The sequence below is a fragment of the Dendrobates tinctorius genome, unplaced genomic scaffold (genome assembly GCF_039654945.1).
Source record: "Dendrobates tinctorius isolate UK_male_01 unplaced genomic scaffold, ASM3965494v1 ptg000046l, whole genome shotgun sequence".
Taxonomy (NCBI): domain Eukaryota; kingdom Metazoa; phylum Chordata; class Amphibia; order Anura; family Dendrobatidae; genus Dendrobates; species Dendrobates tinctorius.
In genome coordinates, this window is record NW_027361714.1 from 15,747,443 (window position 1) to 15,773,255 (window position 25,813).

General features: G+C 41.4%; 1 protein-coding gene across 8 annotated transcripts in view; it reads left to right on the forward strand.

The window, feature by feature from the left end:
• NHSL1 (NHS like 1) overlaps positions 1-23,521 on the forward strand; it is a 256,566-nt gene extending 233,045 nt beyond the window's left edge. For 4 of the 8 annotated variants that reach the window (XM_073575721.1, XM_073575722.1, XM_073575724.1 and 1 more), the window contains 5 exons: positions 5,489-5,672; positions 9,694-9,825; positions 12,516-15,719; positions 15,937-16,063; positions 21,388-23,521. In XM_073575721.1, coding sequence (XP_073431822.1) covers positions 5,489-5,672; positions 9,694-9,825; positions 12,516-15,719; positions 15,937-16,063; positions 21,388-22,099 — 4,359 coding nt within the window. In that variant the 3' untranslated portion in view covers positions 22,100-23,521. Of the gene's footprint in view, positions 1-5,488; positions 5,673-7,518; positions 7,747-9,693; positions 9,826-12,515; positions 15,720-15,936; positions 16,064-21,387 lie in introns of those variants that run through there. The other 4 variants (XM_073575723.1, XM_073575728.1, XM_073575726.1 and 1 more) reach the window with 3 other exon arrangements.
• The last annotated feature ends 2,292 nt before the right edge of the window (positions 23,522-25,813 follow it).

A 25,813-nucleotide genomic window follows, 5' to 3' on the forward strand; every position in this document is an offset into this window, starting at 1 on the left:
GAACTACACATCACAGGGGCATGTGCCACAGGTCTGCCATGTACATAATACACATGGAAAGCAAAATGAATCATTGCCCTCAATAAAGAAAAGCCTGGTTACTACTTTGCCCATCACACCTATTGATATTTGTATTAAGAATACTGTATTCAATTTAGATTCGTTAATCAAAATCAAATACTAAACATGTATATAAAAGTTAATGATCAGTTTTTGCAAGATGAATACACCTCACAAAACAACTGGAATGACTTCCAGGAGTTTTAGGGACAGCACCAAGTCTGTGCTGTCTAATGCTCAACTTGTCTCTTCAGAATTCCCCATTGGTGTTTCGGTTGGGTTCAGATCAGGAGACATACTTGGCCAATGAATCATTTTCACTCTGTTCATCTTCAGAAATGTAACATATGTGTGTTTAGGATCATTGTCATGTTGGAAAAATGCACATGTACCAAGGGTACATACTGATGGCAGCATCTTCTCTTTAAATATAGAGCAGTACATCTGTGAATTCGTGATACCATTGTAGGTTCCCGACACCAGCAGCACTCATCCAGTCCCACATAAGGACATTGACACCACCATGTTTCACTGTAGGCACCATGCATTTAGAAAAATGAATTTAGAATAATGTGTGGTGCCTACAGTGAAACATGAAACAGTGAAACATGATGAACAGTAGGGTGACCGGATCTCATATGGGGGGGAAAAAATGTTGGAATCTTGTCCGTCTGGACCCCACAAAACGATTCCCCTTTCCAGATATTGAGATTGCCAAAATTTGAGCTCGATCAAATGACGTTAACCCGTGCCGCTTGTCGCTCAAAGTTTGAAAAAATCCAAATTGAGGTATTTTAAGATTTAGGTATTTTGCATAGTCTGTTAGACTATAAAGAATGTGACAACAACATTGCAGAAATAGCCCTGACCAAATTTTCGACCCATTTTTGGTATTTGAATGCAGAGTTGGTGGGATTATCGTTTTTTGATCCCACCATTACAGACAATGAAAAGTTGTTAATGGCTAATAAATTGCTCAGTAGCACAGATGAACCATCAGAGCACGCTAACCTACATGAGTTGATAATTTTACATAGTTATCTAATCTATTCTAGAGCTTTTGTTAAAGTAGTTTTTGAAATGTCAGAATATAATGCTCGGCATTTGCTTACAACTTGCAGGACATATTGCTTTTGTTCTTCATCTTTTGTCAGAAGGTCGTTAAAGTCGGTTACTTCCTACCTCTTTTAATTTTTCTTTCCTAACTTTTGGCTTTACAACCCTAGCGTGCTCTGATACATACAATTGTATAGAGCGAGGCCACACCCCGACTAGTGACCTGCTCGTCCAGTGGGCGTGGCCGACTTGAGGTCGCGGCCTTTCTCCATACAGGTGAATGGAAGCGAGTCTGCACCCACTGTCCGGGAGTATGTATAATGCATACATACCCTCCGGTCCCGGCTCAGAAACCGGCGAATCCCCGCAGAGCACAGTGCATGCGCTGGGGGGATTCATAAGTCTGCAGTCACACAGAGTGACTGCAGACTTATCGATTCGGATCTTATCCATTGTTCCCTAGTTTGTTCTTAATAAATCGCCTCAATGTTGCATGAACTGTCAGGATACGTTCACATGGGAAGTAGCAGAATCCGCAACAAGTGGCGTGGAGTTTGTTCCAGAAGTGTGTATTTGCTGCAGATTTAACTCATTGCACAGGAGCTAATATGTAATGTGAATTGCCAGGATACATTAAAAATCTGCACCGTAACTCAATTTCTGCAAAGTGTCAATGCAGCACCTTGCATTTGGTGTGAAGAGAAATGCTTTGTGTAAATGTGCAATTACTATGTATATCACAACCGCAGAGGTAGTGTATATGATGATGGAGAGAGTTGAGATGCAGCATGCTGGTTTTTAGATTACAATATCCTTTTATTTTTGGCACATCTGTTTTATCACAGTTGTTTCCAGACTCGATGGTCACTGTTGCCCTGAGCCACTGGGGACAATAATATATTCAGTGATCCAATTATTCTAAAGAATCAATATGTAACATTTTATGAAATAATCAACAGTCATATATCCATAATGATAAACTGCAGTAAAAGAAGATTTTTGGTCACCATCAATATTATGCTTTCAATAACCCAAAATATTTTTTCACAAAATACACTGGAATATTATGCATTTTCTTGCTCTAATATTTTTACACAAAAGCTCCCCAAATGAATGCCAGGAACAGCTTTGACCTATATATTTGCAGCTGGATGTTGGTGGTGGGGTCTTCACAAGCTATCCGGTATATACGCCAGAAGGCAGACACTGGAGACAGTTCTGATAGATCACAAAGGGGCTGCCCTGATTAGTCTCGCAGACATTTCTCAAGAATTCCTTGGAAGCAATATCAGGAAGTGTCACTACAGTGATTTTTCTTAGAGATAAAACAGCAAGAATTGTATGCTAACATTACATAGTAACATAGGTTAAAAAAAGAACCAGGTCCGTCAAGCTCAAACTTTTTCTACCAGTTATACATTCTCTATCACTTAATTAGCTTATAGCCCACAATGCCATTTGATGTGAGAAAAGCATCCAGCCCTTTCGTAAATTCTGCTATACTATCAGTCTTTACTACCTTCTGTGATGGGGCATTCTACAGTCTGACTGCTCTAACTGTAAAGATCCCTTTCCTATTTAGATCCTGGAATCGCCTTTCCTCCACATATGAGTGCACCCTGGTCCTTTGTAAGATCTTTGGAAAAAGTCGTATGTCAGTTCTATGTATTGACCACACATGTATTTATATGTATAAATGAGATCTCTTCCGAGGCATGCAATGGATGAAATATGTATTGAATACTTCACCAATTTTCTAAGTACCATAAATATATTTCTAAAGGTGCTATTGAGAGGAAATGTTCACCAGATATCAGTAACAACCCATCCAATCCACACAGGCAAAGAAATCAAGCCATAGATGTCCATGAATTAAGTTATGTGTAATATTGAGAAATGACACAGGAAAAAGTATTAGTGAAATTTAATAAATAATTCATACAAAAGCCATTGCGATGACAGCTTCAAGATGCCTCCTGTATGGAGAAACTAGTCACATGCATTGCTCAGGTGTGATTTTCTGTCAGAAAAAGTCTTCAAATCCTGAAGTTTCCATGGGCTTCTTTTATGAACTTGGAGCTTTAAATTCTTCCATAAATTTGCTATTGGTTTCAGGTTATGTGATTGGCTGGGTCATTCTAGCAGCTTTATTTTCTCTATCTGAAACCAATTGAGAGTTTCGTTGGCTGTACGCTTGGCATCATTGTTGCAATGTTTCATCTTGCTGAAATGTCCACCCTTGTTTCATGTTCATCATCCTGGTAGATGGCATCAGATTTTTATCAAGAATGTCTGGGTACATTTATCCATTCATCCTTCCTTCAACCTTATGAAGTTTGAGATCATTGTTGGTGTGGTGTTTTGGGGGTGATATGCAGTGAATTTTGGCCTCTAAATGTAGTGTGTATTATGGCATCCAAAAAGTTCAATTTTGGTCTCATCTATTCAGACTATATATAGTCTCCCAGTATTTCACAGGCTGTCTACGATAAATGTTATTGAGCAAACTTTAATCACACTTGAACATGCTTTTTGTTCAGCAATTGAGTCTTGTGTGGTGAGTGTGCATACAGGCCATGGAGGTTGAGTGCATTACTTATAGTTTTCTTTGAAACAATTGTACCTGCTGATTCCAGGTCTTTCTGTAGCTATCACAGGTGGTCCTTGACTCTTGAACAACTCTTCTGATAATTCTCTTCACTTATCTGTCTGAAGTCTTGTGGGGAGCACCTGGTTGTGGCCAGTTTATCGTGAATTGATGTTCTTTTCACTTCCGGCTTATGACTTCAACAGTGATTACTGGAACATCCTGTAGATTAGAAATTATTCTGTAACCAATGCCATCAGTATGTTTTCCAACAATAGGGTTGCAAAGGTCTTGAGGCAGTTTACTGTTTTACTCATCATGAGATATTTCTTGTATGGCACCTTGGTAATGAGACACTTCTTTATAGGCTATCAGTTGAACCAGCTGATATTATTTTTCACTAAGTGGCAGAATTGCTTTCTAATAACTGACTTTTTGTACCTCTTGTCTTCGTGTGTTCAATACTTTTTCCTTGGGTCATGCCCCCTCCCAGTTAGGGCATGTCTGCAAAGCTCTAAGCTTCAAACAAGTAAGGGAGTGAGGTGAATTGTGTGTGTGTGTTGTGGTCCCTAGCAGAGAAAGCATAACTCCCATTGCTCACAAAACACATACAAAACAGTACATATTTAACCCTTTTGTGGTGGTAAAGACGCAGGGTGCCACACATCCCTACAATTATGGAATCTTGTTTTCATTGTCTTGATTTCTGTAATAAGTAAGTATTAAAAGGGTTGTTCGGTCACGTAAAATTAATAGAAAAGCTCTCAGAATAGTGTAAAATAATAAAATAAGAAATACTCATCTTACTGATCTCCCGACATTCACATTCCGACACTTGCCTGGTTGCCCTCTGGTCTTTGTACTTCATGTTCTGTCTGGACAGACATGTGACTGCCATGGCCAATCACTCGTTTTAAGGGCAGTTGAACACGACCCATCCGAGCAAATCGCTTCAATTATGCTAACCACAGTTTGTTCAGTGTTTGATTAGAGTGGGATCTGGTTTTCTCGAAGTTTCTCCATCTTCTCCATGCAGTCAGATGTTATCCGAGTGCGGTCCGATTTTTCTTCACAAACCCATAATCATGAATGAGCGAGTGCCGTCTAATTCTCAAAGCCAAACTGTGAACTTGGTCCGAGGAAAAAATCGGATATGTGAAGAACCCCTTAGAATAACATGGGTATGAGGGCTATCCGTCAAAACCACAGATAGCACTTCTCCAATTGATACGGTCGTGTCCACCTGCCCTAACAGTTATGTTTTGGTCACAAATTGGCTACAGTCATAAAATGTTTGGCCAGACTGAGCAGGAAGGGCGAAGATCATCAGAGAGACCACCAAGCATTGGGAAGGGAGTGATGGAGGATTGCTCAGTAGAGTTTTGGGCTTGGACTTGATGGTGATTTTGGCCAGGACAGAGGTCACATGGGCAAAGATCGCTCTACATTGAGCATTACTGAAGGTGAATGGGGTCGCATTGCAGTAGAGTTGCCAACTAATTGGATTTTCTTAAGTCGCGATACAACACCATTCACCTGCGATGTAGCATTGGCATAGAGGGAGTTTTGGCCAAGTGACCTGTGATGAAGCCAGAATCACTATGTAGACCCAGCCATACTTTTTGTGTTAGATTAAATTCTTACCGGTCTTTTTTCTTTCATTTTAAGTTGCTGGAAGATGTAGTCCTCTGAATAACTCAATGTCTATATATTGTTTCCCCATTTATGATTAGGGGACATGCATTCTTACAGTATTAAGGCTAATGATCCCTATGTACTCTACAGTTTTCAGTCTCTTCGAGTGAAGAGGAAAAGCTGCTGACTGGCAAAAGGCCAAAAACCCCTGTTTCTGAGTTCTCGGATACCCACACCAACTGGACCAAGTCCCTGCCGCTTCCCACCCCAGAAGAGAAGATGCGACAGGAGGCCCAGGCGATACACACTGATGTGGTGCCCATCAACATAACTGGTACGGTCAGAACACTAGCGGGACATTCTAGACATTTTATATACAAACTAGTTTCAGATTTAGAAAAAAGTCTCAAATAACCATGATGATAAAAGGCAATAAATGAATTGTTGGGCTCAGTTCACACTGCATTTAGCTGTAGAGGAATAGCCTTATCGGATGTGGTTATCTGCTGTGCAATCTGTTTCAAAAAGTGACCCACAATGATGTGTATTTTAAATCGGTGCTAAAAAAAAAATCTGAATTATTTGATTAGTGGTGTGAATTTCCCAATGGGTGGTGGGTTTTAGTGTGAAATCCATCCTGAACCCACTTGTATACACATTCTGATGGTCCTGTTCATGTGTTCCCCTTTATGTTAGGGCTTATTCACATGTCAGTATTTTTCATCAGTGTTTGAATGCCAAAGTCAGGTGTGTAATTTTCAGAGAAAAACTATAAGGCCTCGCTCACACTGGTGTATGACACGGCCGAGCGCTATGCGTTGTACTATCGGACAGCATGCGGCCCAGTGTTATACTATGTGGCAGTGCAGGTCTGCGATTATTTTCTCATGCCGATTCTGGTACATCCCATGACCATGCGACCCCATACAAGTCTGTGTGTGAGAAACATCAGACTGCACTCAGATGACATTCGAGTGCAGTCCAATGTACGCACACAGAGACAATGGAGAAGATGGAGAAATTACGTTGTCCATCTTCTCCACTCTTGCAATAAGATTCCCTTATACTAGAGAATTGGAATCACACTCGGATCACACTCGGATCAGACTCTGACAGAGTTTGAGCTGAGTGACATTAGCATAATCGCCCGATTCCCTCCCATGGGAGAACATACACTCGTGTGACCCCAGCCTAATTGAATAATTGATATCTGGTCTGTGTTTGGAGACATTCCTGGTTTTGGCATACAAATACTGATGAAATACTGATCAAAAATACTGATATATGAATAAAGCCTTAAAGGTGACACCTGTGCTTGTTACTTCAAATTTTACTGATATCCTGACACTGTCAATCACTGGATATTAGCTGCTGTCCAACTTCTCCAACACTGACAGCAAATAGATTTTGTTTTAAATATAACCTAATATTAGTTGAATTGAAAAAACGCAAAAAAGTGTTAAAATCCAATGTAGCTTGGTACTTCACCAATACCATCAGTACACTTATATTCTGAAGTGACGGTGGAACCGAACGCACTCAATAAAAGCAAATGACTGGGTAATCTCTGGCGCTCTGCCCTTGCTGTCTTCCGCATAATACATAGTGCTCCCTGAGAACTGCGCCCTCCGGAGGATCCGGTGCTGTCCTGCAGTCCTTATACCAATTCCACTGATAGGAATTACATTTTTTAAACTTTTAAACAGTTTTTTTTTATAGGGTTCAGGATTTTCTCTCTATCCAACATACAGAATAGACAGAAGGACAAACTTGAAATAGGAAATGTCCCTACAGCTGCAGTCTTCTGTGGGGTCCGCAGCCTACCATTATGTTAGCAATATTTGCCATATATGTGTGTGTGTGTGTGTATGTGTGTGTGTATATATATATATATACACACACACACACACACACACACACACATATATATATATATATATATACATGTGTATATATAATATATATTAAATATGAAATATATAATTTTATGCAGTAAAACCTGCATAGCTTATAAAGAGGAATCTTCTTTCCGGTCCTTCACGCTGGCCAACGTTCAGCAGAATTAAACATTCTAGACACATTTCCATGGGGTTTGCACTTCCAGCGATCTGAATGCAGGGTCATTCATTTTCCCTCACAAAATAATACAATGGCCTGGGCAATGGGGAGTGGTTGGATTATTGGGGAGGGTGGGAGTTGTGCTGCATGATAATTGTGGTGCTGCGAGCATGGTCATGCTGGAAGATCTCCGGCCTGCTGACACCAAGCCCGAATGTGCCATCTGCCCCCCTGTGGCACCTTACATGGGGAAAGGTGGACGAGGTAACGAGATCAGTCCTAGCCAGCGACATGTGCAGGGCTCCCAAGTGACAAGTCAATGTAATAATGAGAATGGACGGATAACCGCGGTGAGATATAGCGCTACTCCGATTTCCTTAGGCTGTCTTATGTCAAGGAACACCTTAATAAAACGATGCAGGTTCATCAGAAGAACTATAATAAGCCATTTATTTGTTAAATGCAAACTACCCCTTGGCTTAGTGTGCCCACCAAGATGAAGGCTGTTATTAGGCAATTAACCCCACTGGAGGTCAGGTTGTATGCACGTGGCTGTGATGGCGCTTCATGGAACTCGCTGCATGTTTTGTATATACTTCATTAAAAAGTGATGGCGATAGCTGTGTTTAATGAAGGGGCTGTAATATGAAATGCATGAGGCTTAAGGGCTTATTCACACCAGAGATTTGTTGCTGACATTTCTGCGACTGTTCCATCATGTGGAATCCATGCACACGCTGCATAAATTGTATTCTGAAAGGCTTTTCAGACGCAGACTTTTGTTGAACACATCTGCTGCGTGTGAACATGCCCCAAAGCTCTGTATGCATTTTCTCAGTGGGACGTTTGTGCCTGAAGTGGTCACTGTTATGTCGGGTTCATTATTTACTCTTAAGACCCTAATGTCACAATAAGGTTCTATTAAGCACGGAAATTATGGGGTTAAAAAAATGTGTTTCTCAAAAGGCGATTTACCAGAAGCTTTTGGGGAAGTTTTCGAAAACTGTTAAGGCTGCATTCACACAACCGTGTGTCCTGTCCGGCATACAGGAGGCTGTTGTGCTCGGATCACGGCCGTGCCGTGCATCACAGTCCATACCGCTAATACCCATTGCAAGGTTAATAATGACATTTATGTTTTGGCGCTTGTTTTCTGCAGGTGTCCAAACCAAATACACCATAGCAGTGTGTTTTTTTTTTTTGTTTTTTTTTAGCATTTTATATACATATTCCCTCCTTTTTTTCATCTGTTTTTGTTGCAAATTTGAAGCTGTTTTTTATGCTTTTTTTGTGTTTGTGTAGAAACCTGGGAATTCTGCAATTAAAAATGCAACTACATTTTTTTATATGTGCGTTTTTTTCAGGCTCCAATTTAGAAACCCTATAGGAAAAAAACACAGTTCAACTGGGGATGTTTTTATTTTTCAAAAATATATATATATTTTTTTTATTCAAATGTATGTAATTGGAAATAAAAATATATATTTTTAAAAACTGGGTTTTATTTAAAGCTTAGTGCTCTTTAGCTTTTACAGACTTTTTGTTTTTCGGCGCATTTAATTTTGATGTGGTCTGTGGTCATAAACCAGCTGAGAAAAAGACAGATTAAAGACATAAACTTCCTTTCAAGTCACCATGGCTGGCTGACTGACAGATACTCAGTTAACTCATTCTGTATCCACCAACAGACAGAACAACACCGCAGCAATGGAAAGCAAATAGTTCTACGTTTTTCGTGATTTTTTTTTTTTTTAAAAAGCAAATTATTTGTAGCCCTAAATGCATACATCTAAGAAAAAAAAATTCCCCAAGAGGTGGACAACATTTTTAAGGTAGCAAAATTGCTGTATCTCTGCATGCATTTTTTTTCTTCTTTAAAGCTTTGTACTTTAAGCCACAATATATGAAAGGGATTTGTATGTCCTTTGCATAATACTTGCTATTTTTTTTTTTTTATCATCTATGATCCTATTTTTGACAATAGGCCCTAATATCGAAAAACCTTGTTTTTTTTCGTCTGGAATTGCATCAAGTGGTGAAAGGTTACCTGCTGACGTGTTTGACGTATACATCCATTATTGTTCCATAGATTAGACATGTACCGGTAATTCTAAAACTCTATTGGGAACCTTATTGTGACATGGGGTACATTGTGTGCACTCCTGCTGTAATACTTCTACTAACATCATCCATTAATACCTTCTGCGTTATTGCCTCAATAATTTAGGGGGAACAGATGCATGATGTTAGATGCTTGGAATTAATGTTGCCTTGCTTGTTCTACTACTCTATATCAGGGGAGAATTTCGACCGCCAAGCCATCTTCCGGCGGTCTCTTATTCATACTGACACTGTGGTAAGACGTCCGAAGAAAGTCAAAAGGAGAAAGACTATAACGGGGGTCCCAGACAACATACAGAAGGAGCTAGGTATGGCTCATCAGAACTGTATTCCACCCGCAGCCATCACCCTCATTGCTCACCACTACCAGCTTAATTACATCTTCTGCCACCCATCAAACAATACAGTCTGATAGCCTGACGAAAGATGACTAGGTGACCGTTCTGGTTAAAGGGAATCTACTAACCACTTGCACTAAAATCCTACAGCTCCTAAAGTACTTACAACTGTTCTCCTCCACTGTACAGAACCTGAGCCATTATAATAATTCTGTACCCCGCTACAACTAATAGCGCACTGAATGCCACCGCAACCGTCGGCTCACTCTGCTCTGTGTACTTCTGAATGTAACACATACCATATACTTGGCATGGCAAGCTCCCGGACTCCATGTGGGCGTTATCAATGTATTCTCACAGTGGCGTGATTTCGTAATTATCTGCATGTGCTGAGCATGAGGTGGTTGTTGCCGTTTTGCGTGTAAAGACGTAGTGTATAGCAACAACCCCCCCCCCCCCCCCTAAGAAAAAAAAAATAATTCTCTATCCTCTTATAATTGAATCACTATAGGTTCTGTAGGGAATAGTCTGAGAAAAAAAAAAACCTCAATTCGCCCCGCTTTATCTAAACTTTATCAAGCCAAAAGTTTTTATATGTTGGAAGTTGCTGTGTAAGTTTTGATATGGGGGATCCTTAGCTAATCTTTAAAGACAGCTGGCACTTGCTTAAAAAAATTGAGCTAAATATCTGGTAGAAATCCCTGCGCTGCCCTGATTCAGCCACTCTTTTCTGTTTTGAACTGCGTCGCTCTATTTCAGAGATATTCACATTATATGCTTTGGGAGCACAGTATGTGAAATCTATGCTTGTAGTTCAACTTGGCGTTTCTTCAGTCTATTTTGGAGATGGGGTTGCTTTTTCCCCCTCCATTCCAGGCACTGCCAATCACAATTCGGCAGCTTCGACAAAATCAGATGCCAAGCTGTGATTTTCAGTGTCTGGGTGAAATGAAAGCAAAAGCCCAAGACCCCAGAGATAATTGTGAAAAAACTCCCAGTTGTATTACAAACAGAGATTTCACATACTGCGCTCCAAAAGCATCAAATGTGAATATTTCTACAATGGAGCAGCGCAGCACAAAAAGGGAAAAAGCAGCAGAATCGAGGGTGCTCAGGAATTTTTGCAAAGTATTTCACTCGGTTGTTTTAAGCAAGTGCCAGATCCTCTTTAAGCACTAGCAAAATGGTGTATGAAGCCATAGACTTTTGTGAGGCTTGTAGAAACATAGGAGTATGCAAAACTGCCATTGCTATAGCGTTCATGTGCTCTCTCCTGATACATGTTTGTAAAGATGGTAACATGAATAAAGAAAATAAGGGAAACTGGTGAGCGCCACTGTTTGGTCTCTTGAAAAACTTGGAGCCATATACTTACTGCTTAATCTTTTCTGCTTGAGGTCAAAGATGCGCTGAGTCCTTTTATCCCTTTCTTTGTGAATTCAGGATCTAGAACTTCCCAATCAAAACCAATACGTACTGGCTTCAATATATCAAAACATTAAAAAAAGAAGTCTGCTTGTACTTACCAGTGAAAATATGGATACTAGTTCCCTCGCATGCTGTTGTGCTGCAATTAACAGCTGAAGATGGAATTTTTTATATTTTTTTCTCAGTATACCCTGTATTTGTGATTTGGTGTAAGAAAATTGTTGGTTCGCTCTTGAGCTATGCTTACCGTAAATCCTTTTTTTCAAATCTAAATGCAATGTGGAGTAGATTTGGAAGATTGCCCTAATACTAAATGTGTGTATCTTAAGAAGAAATTGTCTGTTATCAATAGTTGTCTTCACAATTCTCCTGGTTGGTACTTACAACTAGTCAGATCTGTGTAGACACAGACCTAAAATAGCTTAACTGAGATCCATATTCTCTGCTGCATTGCATTTTGGAAAATTTAGATGTTGTATACAAGACTATTACAAAAGTGCCTTATGTAAAGTCCACACTTTCCAGAAAGCAAATCAGCGGAATGCTTAACATCATTTTTTTTAGTTATTCTCAAAGAGGTCTAACTATTTTTACATAATTTAGCATTACAGGTAAATAATTTCACTAAGGCTAGGTTCACATTAGCATTTGAGTCCGCAGCGTATCATCCGCAAACGCATGCAAAACGCATGTTTACGCAGCGTTTTTTTATGCGCATCATCATACGCATGACGGAAAAAAAATGCTGCGTTTGTATGCGTTTGCATTGTTTATGTGCATGCGTTCGATATGACATCAGACAGAAATGGGCGTGTCTCATGGGATTTCTATTTACATTTTGAAGAATGCATGCGTATGCATGTCCTTGCGTTCACATGTGCTCCCATAGACAGTAATCCAGGTTTTTTAAAGCACTCATCCACATGCGCATGCCTGCGCATATTTGATGGATTTTTGACGCTTCAAAAAATGCAACTTGTTGCGTCTGCCGCACACCGCGAAACTACGCATGCATACGCATCTGCAAGCAAATGCATGCAAACGCATATCCATGCGTACACCACATTAAAGATATGTACACATGACGCATGCGGATTTATGCGGATCAAACGCGCACAGACGCTAATGTGAAACCAGCCTAAGTACACTTGTAATCTTATAATGGCATGTGTTAAGATAATAGATAAACTTCGTCATAAGTGGGCTAACTATTTTATATTTTGATCCAACAGCGAGTGTCGGGCAGATAGGTTTCCGAGGACATTCAATGCACATACCAGAGAATTACAATGCACTGGATGATTTAGAACCATGCCGCTCGCCTTCACAAAGGTCGGAAACCAGGGACTTCAGCTGCCAGACTGATGAAATAAAGATAGTGCCCCCTTCTGTCCGAAGAATCAGAGCCCAGAAAGGGCAAGGCATAGCAGCTTTGATGTCTAATTCATCTGGAAACATGTCTTCTCTTGGTGACCCTGCTGGATATTCTCCACGAATGAATGGTGACTTGAATTTCCGAAGCTTGCCAAGAACAGGGGCAAGGGTGTCTATACAGTCTCTTGATCAAAAGTTTGATGGTTCCAGCCATATAGAAGACTCCTACATTACATTGCCACGTCAATTAAACAAAATACAGGTTGATGAAAGTGTAGTTCATCTGAGGAATAATCCTAGAACTGGCACACTACAAAGGCCAAAGTCCCAAGAAGTCCGGGGCTCTGAAAGAGAAATGTTCTCTAATCCAGCATGTGTAGTGTCTCCTCATGCTGCATATTCCACAAGTATCATCCCTAATGCCATGTTGTCTTCTTCTTCAGAAGTTATTACCATTCATACCTCACAGAGCACTGGACATCTGGAAAGCAAAGGGATATCCCACTGCTCATCTTCCCATAAGAAAAGTGTCCGCAGGGATCATGTTAATCTTAGAGATGATCACCACTCCTCAAGTGGTAACTGGAGTGAAAGCAGTTCAGCCCGCCACTCTCAAACTTCTGATACATTCTCCCCTGGTGCCATAACAATCATTTCCCTGAGTGATCCTGCAGCATCCCTGAACGATACAAACAACAAGAAAAATGGTTCCCAACCGATGTCTTACAGAGTGAATGAAGCCTTTAATAGTCCCTCACAGGACAGTGATACCCGCAGTGATTCAAGCTACTCTGATGGCCGGCAGAGAAATGGAAGCGCAACCAGCAGCATTAATAGCGCTGATCAGTGGTCATCCGAAATGAGGGAAAATGATAGTTGTGCTCCGTTAAGAAAAGCTTCATCTGCACTCTCTGGCTCACCTGTGAGCAACATGAGCACCAGCAGTTCGGACAGAAAAGCAGACTCCAGCTCTCTATACTCTATAGACCATGATGGCTATTATACTTCAGTGCACATGGATTCTGGAATAGATCCAGGGAATGAGAACTATCACAATGGCATTCAAAATAGTGCCATTAATATTGTTGATGCGAAAGAGGCTCTAAACATGGACGAAAGGTCAAGTTATAGCGATAAATCACTAACGCGCAGCATATCGTTGAGAAAATCTAAAAAGGCACCTCCTCCTCCTTCCAGAACTGATTCTCTTAGACGTCCAAATAAGAAAAATCTCCAATCAAATGGACAAGTACTTAACGAAAAGCTGATTGCTACTCTCCAGCAGTCTCTGCAGTTGAACTTGAAGAGTAAAAGTAGTGGCTCACCATCTCAGAGCCCATGCAGTGACTATGAAGATCCCTGGATATTGCGTTCTCGCAGCCAAAGTACAGTAAGTGCAAGCAGTAGCATGTCTGCCACCGCTCCCAATATGTATTCCATTTGTCCAGTTACACCCTCTCAAAGTGACACAAGTAGTATAAAGTCTGAGTATGCTGATCACTGGAGCTACTACATAGATGAGCAACCAAAATCTATAACTCAGTCACCTAACAAATCAGCTAATGATTACAGTGCAAGAGCCGTCAGTCAGCAGATACATACAGAGCTTGCCAAGCAGAGCAATGCATCTCCAGAAAAGGCTTGCAGAGTGACGTCACCATCTAGTGGGTATTCTAGCCAATCAAACACACCAACCAATCTGACGCCTGTACCGCTGTTATTGAGAAACATGTCACCAGGAGGTGGGAAAAGCAAACCAAAACCTAAAGTGCCTGAAAGAAGATCATCTCTCATCTCTTCTGTTTCCATTTCTTCATCATCAACATCTCTTTCCTCAAACACATCAGATTCTGTACAGCAGACCATTAAAAAAAGTAATGTAGTCATGCCGTCTTCTCCAAGTCCTCCCCTTACACCTGACCCACCCCCTCCACCTGTAATGAATGTGGATGATCACGGTATTATGCCACCATCTCCACATTTTCCACCTCCACCTCCAGAGGCTGCTATGCTTCAGTTGACTGAGGACAATCTTTGGGTTTCACATCCTAAAATGAATAATTGGGCACCTATGACGTGTCCTCCACCCCCTCCTCCCTTTCCTATCCTTCACTCAAAAGCTCCTCAAATTCCCCCACCTCTTAACACAAAAGCACTGAAAAATAGAACTGTCCCCTTGACACAAGGAAAACAGGAGGGTGGAATTTTGAATAGACAAGATCTGATAAGGCCAAGACCTCCTCTTGTTACTGCCCAGGCACTGCACATGATACAGTTAAGGTCTGTTAAGAAATCATCACAACTGGAGAGTGAAAAAATAGCTGAACAGGTGCTACATCCCAAACGTCACGATGAGACGTCACCCTTATTTTCACGGCCTTCATTAGAGCCATCTGCTTCTCTAGATTCCAGATTAAGCGTAAGCGTTAAAAAAAATAAAAATTTCAACTTGCCAAGCGAGCAGTTACCATACTCCGAATCTCAAATCTGTTCAGATACATTTACAACTGGTGAAACAACAAGCCTAGAACGCAGAGAAGAAGAATATCAGAATTCAGCCTACAATGGAGACAAAACGGTTTTGTCCGAAATGTCATCTCCAGAAGAGAAACCAAGTACTTTCCAAAGTACACCAAATGCATCTCCAAACAAGAAGCCTCCTCCTGTTTCAAAGAAGCCCAAATTGTTCCTTATCGTTCCACCTCCGCAGCTTGATTTGGCAGCAGAAAAAATAGCTCAAGTCAATGAAAATGTGAGAGGCATGCCAAAACCCTCCGAAAGGGATTCTGTAAGCGAACATTGCAAGAAGGTAAATGATCGTATAGCTGATGAGAACAATTCAGAAGAGGCTGCTGTTGTGGCTTGCCAAGCAAGGGAAGCTCGTTTGTCCCCTTGCAAAGTTGAAAAAGTTAATGCAATTTTCAGACAATCCCCAGTTTTGGAAACTACAGATCCTCAGGAACAAGACTTTTGGGCCACGATGTCTGAAGAGGTTTATATTGCAGATAACGAGACAGAGAGAGCCAACTGTGACCAAAAGACATCACAGGAGGAAGAAACTGGTAAGAAAAGTCCTTTTTTTTATCTCCAGCCTCTCTCTAAAGAAAGCTTTACATGATAACCTACTTGCAGTTAATTTGAGCCTTCTCTCATGTATGCATAGATTTCCAATGTATCACTGTGGCCCACAAAGTTTTAAACTTTTTTTAATGTTTTTTACTCCAGACTTTTATCTAAGTTTCTCGCTAACAGTTTTCTGTTTGCATTATTGTAATGTAGGCGACGTATTTGAGACACAAGATATGAGTTCACCTCTTCCTTGTACTGATTCCATGGATGGCAACGGAGACGTAGCAACTCCGACAAGACCCAGGACCACAGAGGACCTGTTTGCAGCCATCCATCGGTAGGTTTCCTTTTATGCTTTATCTCCATTTTCAGTCTACTCTGTTTTCTTTACCTAATTTCTTTTGCGAGACGGCCCTATAAGTTCTGCATCCAGTTATGTCCTGTCCCTTTTACTTTTGTCATTTTGTCAGATTGCTCCTATGCAATCAACTGTGTATGATCTCGTGCTAGCTTTTAATGTGTTACACAAAATACTAATTTAGAAATGAAAAGTGTGACGTATTAACTAAACATGTCTTATTCGTAGAGTCGGTTGAATAAGTGTTTTCCACCATAAGTGTCTATTATTTTTTTGTATAGAAGAAATAGATCAGATGCATTTAGCTTCGGAAATTTAATGTAAAATTGATACCAATATTCCCCAAAAAAGTATTAAATCCCCTATTCAGATACTATTAATACCGCATATATTGTATATTATACACGACATGTAGGGCTTGGTTCAAATACATCATCTGTAAATAGATTTACTACTTGAATGTGTTGACTTTATAGATAATTTATTATCCATTCATGACTATTTTTTTATATAACTTTGCTGTAGTTACTTACAGTCATTGATTTAGGTACTTGCTGTTATTTGGTCTGATCTGCAGCTCTTCTTTTACTTTATTGTGTCATTTTCCATAAATTCAAATTACATTTACTATTAAATTTTCCCTCACTGGATAATGTTTTATGCACAGTGTGAACAGGATGTAAAAATACTCATTCAACATCTTTCTTTTTCTCTTATTTTTTATCTACTAATATACCCCTCCATCAATAACCCCCCCAACCTTTTCAATAAACGCAGTTGGAAACAGAGCCTCAACGCCAGTGCCTCATGGCAAGCATGGCAGAACTTGGCAAGTAGAACGGTACCCAGGACCCGCGTGGCTCTGTGTACGACCAATGTTGGATTACTGTATGTCTATTTCATTCCAACATCATTAAAAACCCCCTTATGTTACTACATTGTGGCCTTGTATCCCTCTACTAGCTATACTTTTGGAGAACATTACCTCTCATTAATCATCATGTTTTGACTGTGAAAGATTTTACATGTCGATTCAGATGGCGCAAATCAAAGATGGCGATTGGTATTGTGATCAAATACAGATATCTGTATGTTAAATGTGCAGTTGCATGTAAAGTTAGGGAGAACGTTGCATAGCACTTGTGAATAAAATATATATATATATATATCTCTCTTGTTTATTCTATGCTACACAATGGTCTATTAATATAGGGATGATGCCTTTCTAATAGTGATAAGCTTGGATAAGGTGTTATCTGAGCATGCTCTTGTGCTAACCAAGTGGCTTTTAGACAGCTGCACCATATGCGGGGATTGCCTGTTTCATAGATCATCCCTGCATGTGTCGGACAGCCACGAGACATGCATCTGCGGGGATTCCAACATATTATTCGAGCACGCCAAAGACACTCAGAGTTACCACCTGGGCATGGTCAGATAGTACCTTATCCCAGCTCGTTCACTGAGCACTACTTTCTAAGCGTTAGACTCTCCAGAAGCAACTTGGATGTTAGACTTTGACATGATATTCGATCCGTTTTTTCATTTTAGTTGGGACAGTTCTGTGGGCGTTTAGGGTAGCTTAAGGTGTTACTGCCATCTAGTGGTAAAATGTAATATATATTGTACATACTTTCTATGATCCTGCGTTATAATATTCTGTATAGTTGTTGAAATTTGAAAGCGCTGTCTGGACATCTAGCGTCGATAGATCATCAGTTTTGGATCAGTTGGGGTCTAATTTCCGGCACCCCCACTGATCAGCTATGATTAGCTCTGGCTGTGGCCAGATGGAGACATAGAAAAGAGCTGAACATTCATTATCTAGTGACCACTGATCCAAACTCTTATTCTCTTGAATAGAGGCTCAGATAACCCCTTTAATAAAAATATTATTCACTAAAAATGTGATCATATAATATTATTTACTTATTTCAAGAACACAACCTAGTTTAGGAACACAGGGGCATATTAATTGTTTGTTTTGTTAAGAGTAACCATCATTTTTAATTATTTTCTTTTAATAAATCGTATGTGCGAGAATAAGAAACTTTGCATTATATCTTATTAGCTGAAGAGCCCGGCGCTGCCCGGGCATAGTACCTAACTGTGGGTCCCGCTCTCCACCTGCCATCACGCTCTCTCCTTCCACAGCCCCGCTCTCCACCCGCCGTCCCGTTCTATCCCTCAGCAGCCCTCCACAGCCCCGCTCTCTCCCCCCACAGCCCCGCTCTCTCCCCCCACAGCCCCGCTCTCTCCCCCCACAGCCCCGCTCTCTCCCCCCACAGCCCCGCTCTCTCCCCCCACAGCCCCGCTCTCTCCCCCCACAGCCCCGCTCTCTCCCCCCACAGCCCCGCTCTCTCCCCCCACAGCCCCGCTCTCTCCCCCCACAGCCCCGCTCTCCACCCGCCGTCCCGTTCTATCCCTCAGCAGCCCTCCACAGCCCCGCTCTCTTCCTCCACAGCCCCGCTCTCTCCCCCCACAGCCCCGCTCTCTCCCCCCACAGCGTCAGCCCCGATCTCCATGCACCACGCGCGGTGACGCCGGGACCAGGAGAGACAGCTGCGCAGATTGTTTGGCCAGAGTGGGCGAAGCTAGCGCGGAGATGTAGTGCGTGTGATTGGGCGGCCTGCGGGGGCGTGGCCTAGCGCTGTAGTAGGCCACAGTAGAAGCTGGGGACTAAATTAGGCCGGGAAGCTGCAGGGGATAGCGCGGTTGGCGACGGGGAGCGCTGACTGAGCCGGGACAGGGCTGGGAGGCCCCTGTCCTGAAGACTATCTTCCTCCACAGCCCCGCTCTCCATGCACTGTCCTGCTGTAGCTGTATCCATCCTCAGCCCAGCTCTCCATCCGCGTCCCACTCTGATGCTTCGTAATTGGTTGGTGTCCCACTCTGCTGCTTTGTGATTGGTTGGTGATACTCATACATACATTTATTTATTTAATATATATATATATCTCAAGTGTGTGTATGTATGTGTGTATGTCCGGGATTGGCATCCGCACTGTCGCAGCTACAGCCACATAATTTGGCACAGTCACACGTCTGGACCCCGAGAGTGTCCTAGGCTATGTTCTGAGGCGAAATTTTAACCCTGCGCGTTCCAATTCACCAAACAATTTTGCCCCCATCTACATAATGGGGAAAAAGTGTGTGTATCAAGCTCCGCCCCTCATTATGATGTCATAATGGTTGCCATGGTGACGCTGATGTCATCATAATGGTTGACTATGGGATGGAGGATGTGTGATGGGTATATGGGCACGGAACTATGGGATGGCGAATATGTATGATGGGTATATGGGCATGGGACTATGGGATGGAGGATGGGTATATGGGCACTCGACTATGGGATGGCGAATATGTATGATGGATATATGGGCATGGGACTATGGGATGGAGGATGTGTGATGGGTATATGGGCATGGGACTATGGGATGGAGGATGTATGATGGGTATATGGGCATGGGACTATGGGATGGAGAATATGTATGATGGGTATATGGGCACTCGACTATGGGATGGAGAATATGTATGATGGGTATATGGGCACGGGCCTATGGGAACGTGGATATGTATGATGAGTATATGGGCACGGGACTATGGGATGGAGGATAATTATAATTTGCCATAACTAACCACAGTTACTATGCCCGGACAGCGCTGGGCTCTTCAGCTAATATATTATATATATATATATATATATATATATATATATATATATATATATATATATATATATATATAATATATATTTAGAGAAATCTGCTTTTTTCTCCTCCTGGATTGGTCATGAAAATCACATACTTACAGTTCCAGTGCTGGCAGCATAGGGCCCTCACTGTGTACATCGCATGCAATGTGAGGAATCATATGTCTACAACCACATAGTGACCGCAAACTTTTAGCTTCAGACCAGACAACCTCTCTAAGTACAGATTTTCCAATTAGGAGGTGACAGTTGGGCACACAGTCCTATGGAGAACTGTGTCAAGAGAACCTGCAGCAGAATGTCTGTCTGCCTCTAGAGCCTCCCTCCTACTCCTACCTCATCGCTTCATAGATTTTTGAAAGCACCAATTATCATCCCCAAAGTAATGGGAAAATCATTACTCACTGAATACATTTTTTCCAGATTTTAACCATAAAATGAGAGTGAGAGATCACTCCAGGAGGAAGAATCTGATTTCTCTGATAAGATCTATTACAGAGTTGCTTATTTTCGTTGTACTGTTCATTTATGAAATAAAAATTAAAATGCTGCTTACTCTTTAACCACTTCACTACCTTTGGCTTACAAGTACGTCAAAGGTGGTGTCTCTGTCTTTGTGGGCTCGTATACACATATTTGGTATTGCTGCAGTCATAAATGCATAATATAATGTCAAAAAATGAAATAAATTAATCCAATCTTTAAACGGAGTAACAGGAAAAAAAAATGAAACCCCAGAGTTTAGGTTATTTTTTTTTGGGGGGTGGGGGGGCCGTTACAACATTGAAATAAGAGGTGATTAAAACATCGCTTTGTTTTGTTTTTTCCAACAACCTAAATAAAATAAAAAAACTATACATGTTTGGTATCTGTGTACTCGTGGTGACCTAGGGAATCATAATGCCAGGTCAGCTTTACCATATACTGAACATGGTAAATACAAAAAAACAAAAGATGATTGTGGAGTTGCATCTTTTTTGCAATTTCATCGCACTTGGAATTTCCCCGTACACTATATGCTAAAATAAATGGTGTCACATTCAAAAGTACAACTCGTCCCACAAAAATCAATGGCTGTGTGGCCAGAAAAAAAAAAAAAAAAAGCTATTGCTCTTGGAAGAAGAGGAGGAAAAAAACCCCTGAAAATTGCCGGGTAGTGAAGGGGTTAAATTTAGAAACTCTAGCATTAGTCTAGAGGAATAAAATTTATCGCGGTGGCTCATATTGGATTATAGATTTGGTGCATCTTGAGATTTGGATAGACCATTTTTTGCCCCTTTTGCATCTTAAGTCATGCATTCTTTCCAATTAAGCCACGTTCCTATGTCCGGTAAGCTGCAAAGTGTTTTACAAGTCCGGTATATGTGCTGCTCCGAATGATGCCAAAAATCGGGGGCATTCTAAATGGCAAATCTCCCGCCGCAGCATTTTACATGCAGGATGCTCGGATCTCGCTAAGTTGAGCTGCACTTTTAACATACAATTTATAGTAGATCTGGTATATTTTGGTAAATAATTACCGTATTGTGACATCTCCGAATAACGGTGTGTGCAGAGATTATTGTGTTAATTTCCTTCTCTTCCTTCGTAGATCCAAAAGAAAGGTTCTTGGCCGCAAAGATTCTGATGATGATCGCTGCAGAAATCATTCACCCTCACCACCGGTCACTCCAACAGGAAGTGTCCCAAATGTCAGCTCCTTTAAACAGCCAGGAGCAATCCAAAGAAGCATCCGGAAGTCCAGTACAAGCAGTGACAACTTCAAAGCTCTGCTACTGAAAAAAGGAAGCCGGTCTGAGAGTGGTTCACGTATGTCCGCTGCAGAAATGCTAAAGCACACAGACCCTAGGTTTCACCGGTCACGATCTGACTCTTCTCTGGATCTGCCTGATAGTCCAACATTGACATCCCCAAATAAGAACAGAAAAGCACAAGAGGAATGGGCTAAGAGCGAGGGATTGATGCCAAGAAGCATGTCTCTTTCTGGACCCAGGTACAGCCGATCCAGAACCCCTCCCTCAGCCGCCAGTAGCAAGTACAATGTCCGGAGCCGTCTCCAGAGCAGTCCCATGACCGTCATTTCTGAAGGAGAAGGAGAAACTGGGGATCTTCTAGAAAACAGTTATGCCAAGGCGCCACTGAGATGCACAATGAGTGTAGACAGGTTTCAAGGAACGTCCTCTACACTGAACGACTCTTTAGGTGCCGACATTTCCAGTTCTAGTGTACATATAGACTTGATGAACAGATTTTTGGAAATTAGTCCAGGCAAAGACAATGGTTCTGTAGAAGAAAAAAGCTAAGACAATGAGAAAAGGAGCTTTATGAAGTGTATCAAGCCAACGCTATGGAAGCAGTGAGACAGCTATGACCATAATCGAGATGTTGCTCATTGCCATGCACTCAATCTTTGTATAGTAAATGCTTTAGCACTACGGTGTCTGGGAGGTAGGCTTTAGCAGGGCTGAAGAGCATGCAGCACCTGCCAGACGCAAGAGAGTTGGAACCAAAGCTATGAAGAAGGAATCATCCCTGTGCCTAGATTGGAGGAGAACTTTTTAAAAGGTTTTGGAGAAATGAATTGAATTGGCCAGGCACACGGTAGTAACTTGGGCTGTCTAGCAATAGATGCATGAAGCTTAGTGATATCTACTAAACAGGGTATTATGGGTCATGGTGGACTGCTGGCGTGGCTTGCTCTGGAGGGCGATTGGTGGGCTGGTAGATAGCCCGTCATGTTAACTCATCCAAGTTGCTGAATTGTGATTTCTCTGGTACTGTTTTCTTTTTCTTTATTATTCCTTTTGTAGTTGAGTCACATGTCTTGTGTATTTTCAGCTGCTGTGCAGCGGTAAAAGCCCACGTTTCTCCTATGTAGAACTTCATGCAACATTATAAGGCACTGAAGTTTCCACTACATGCCCATCAAGTTACAATGCATCTTAAGAATTAGAAGTCTTAGAAACTGTTACAGAAAACCATATAGCCTGGAGATGAAGCACAGGTGTATGCCCATGCTGCCAAGCAGGAAGGTTGTCCTTCCTCTACTTGGCGCCAACTGCAGTGTACTGTGCTGCAGCCATCCCCTTCGCAACACGTTGCAGCCGCAGGTTGGGGTTCTTTGGCGACATTACGTTTTTTTCTCAGACTGAGAACTTGCACTACAGAGTTATTGGTGTAAACTTTCCCGATTTACACCTGACATACATTTTAACAAGTGAACACCACAGGTCTTTTTTAATCTAAAACTGCTAAATTTTTGGTTACCAAAGAATAATTTCTACTTCCTTTCTAGTTTTGAAATAAGATTATGCCTGTACGATTTCTTAACAGTTTTTACTTGTTAAAAAAAGGCGTTTTCTAATTTGGACAAACTGAGTTTGTTTTTTACTGTTTTATAGCATCATTTTGATGTATTGTGTAGTTTTTATATTATTTGTATATATTAGAACTTTTAAAACTTCACTTTTTAACCCACATTTAAAATTTGTACATTTTTGAACATTTTAGAGAAACAGAACGCGTAGTTAACCATTATGCTGTTGGAGGAGGATACATGATCGTATGACTAACCTCCTTCAGCAAACGCGAGTTAATTTATTTTAGTACTTCTGTGAAATGTGGCTGTGACTCCTTTTCCTTGGTAATACTGTAAGCATTCAGGGGCCTTCAACTTATTAAGACAATGCTGTGACTATGCTTCAAATAAAGCATGGCTGAAAGGATATGGAGTTTGTCGTTATTTGTTTTGGTGTCTAATCATCCTAAATATACGGTAATCTGAGTGCCCAGCATGTTCTATGAATTCATTTACTGCTAAGGAGAGGCAATTCTCACACAATGATAGGAGAGGATTCTTTACAGTAAGAGAAGTGAAGTTAGGAAATGCCCTATCATGAGATGTAGATACAGTGGGGAAAAAAAGTATTTAGTCAGTCAGCAATAGTGCAAGTTCCACCACTTAAAAAGATGAGAGGCGTCTGTAATTTACATCATAGGTAGACCTCAACTATGGGAGACAAACTGAGAAAAAAAACTCCAGAAAATCACATTGTCTGTTTTTTTTTTCATTTTATTTGCATATTATGGTGGAAAATAAGTATTTGGTCAGAAACAAAATTTCATCTCAATACTTTGTGATATATCCTTTGTTGGCAATGGCAGAGGTCAAACGTTTTCTGTAAGTCTTCACAAGGTTGCTACACACTGTTGTTGGTATGTTGGCCCATTCCTCCATGCAGATCTCCTCTAGAGCAGTGATGTTTTTGGCTTTTCGCTTGGCAACACGGACTTTCAACTCCCTCCAAAGGTTTTCTATAGGGTTGAGATCTGGAGACTGGCTAGGCCACTCCAGGACCTTGAAATGCTTCTTACGAAGCCACTCCTTCATTGCCCTGGCGGTGTGCTTTGGATCATTGTCATGTTGAAAGACCCAGCCACGTTTCATCTTCAATGCCCTTGCTGATGGAAGGAGGTTTGCACGCAAAATCTCACGATACATGGCCCCATTCATTCTTTCATGTACCCGGATCAGTCGTCCTGGCCCCTTTGCAGAGAAACAGCCTCAAAGCATGATATTTCCACCACCATGCTTTACAGTAGGTATGGTGTTTGATGGATGCAACTCAGTATTCTTTTTCCTCCAAACACGACAAGTTGTGTTTCTACCAAACAGTTCCAGTTTGGTTTCATCAGACCATAGGACATTCTCCCAAAACTCCTCTGGATCATCCAAATGCTCTCTAGCAAACTTCAGACGGGCCCGGACATGTACAGGCTTAAGCAGTGGGACACGTCTGGCCCTGCAGGATCTGAGTCCATGGTGGCGTAGTGTGTTACTTATGGTAGGCCTTGTTACATTGGTCCCAGCTCTCTGCAGTTCATTCACTAGGTCCCCCCGCGTGGTTCTGGGATTTTTGCTCACCGTTTCTTGTGATCATTCTGACCCCACGGGGTGGGATTTTGCGTGGAGCACCAGATCGAGGGAGATTATCAGTGGTCTTGTATGTCTTCCATTTTCTAATTATTGCTCCCACAGTTGATTTCTTCACTCCAAGCTTGTTGGCTATTGCAGATTCAGTCTTCCCAGCCTGGTGCAGGGCTACAATTTTGTTTCTGGTGTCCTTTGACAGCTCTTTGGTCTTCACCATAGTGGAGTTTGGAGTCAGACTGTTTGAGGGTGTGCACAGGTGTCTTTTTATACTGATAACAAGTTTAAACAGGTGCCATTACTACAGGTAATGAGTGGAGGAAAGAGGAGACTCTTAAAGAAGTTGTTACAGGTCTGTGAGAGCCATAAATCTTGATTGCTTGTTTCTCACCAAATACTTATTTTCCACCATAATATGCAAATAAAATGAAAAAAAAACAGACAATGTGATTTTCTAGATTTATTTTTCTCAGTTTGTCTCCCATAGTTGAGGTCTACCTATGATGTAAATTGCAGACGCCTCTCATCTTTTTAAGTGGTGGAACTTGCACTATTGCTGACTGACTAAATACTTTTTTTCCCCACTGTATATCTAGGTCATACCATGTGTGCAACTGAAAAAGTCTTTTCTATTGTCTATTAGATCCTATGTCTATTAGATCATCACTGCTTTATCCACACCATAGTAATGAATTATCTATAGAGCAATAAATGAGCTGTTGTATAGGTAGAATCCCACTGTCATTAAAGGGAACCTGTCACCCCCCCCAGGTGTTTTTAAGTAAAAGACCACCTTGAGCAGCCCTAATGCTGCATTCTGTCAAGGTGGCTCTTTTACTTAGCGTCCCTTCCACCGCAGAAATAATCGTTTTTAGAATTATTCAAAAATAGCTGAATTTTGACAGGGGGGCAGGTCTTTCCCCCTCTGACAGACGCCTCGCATCCATCAGTCATTTCATATTTAGCGCCGCCTCCTCAGTGTTCTTTTGAAATCCTGGCGCCTGCGCTGTACTATAGTTTCGTGGGCATGCGCAGTTAGCGCTGCCTGACGTGCCCGTGCTCTCAGATCACATCCTGGCCTTCATAA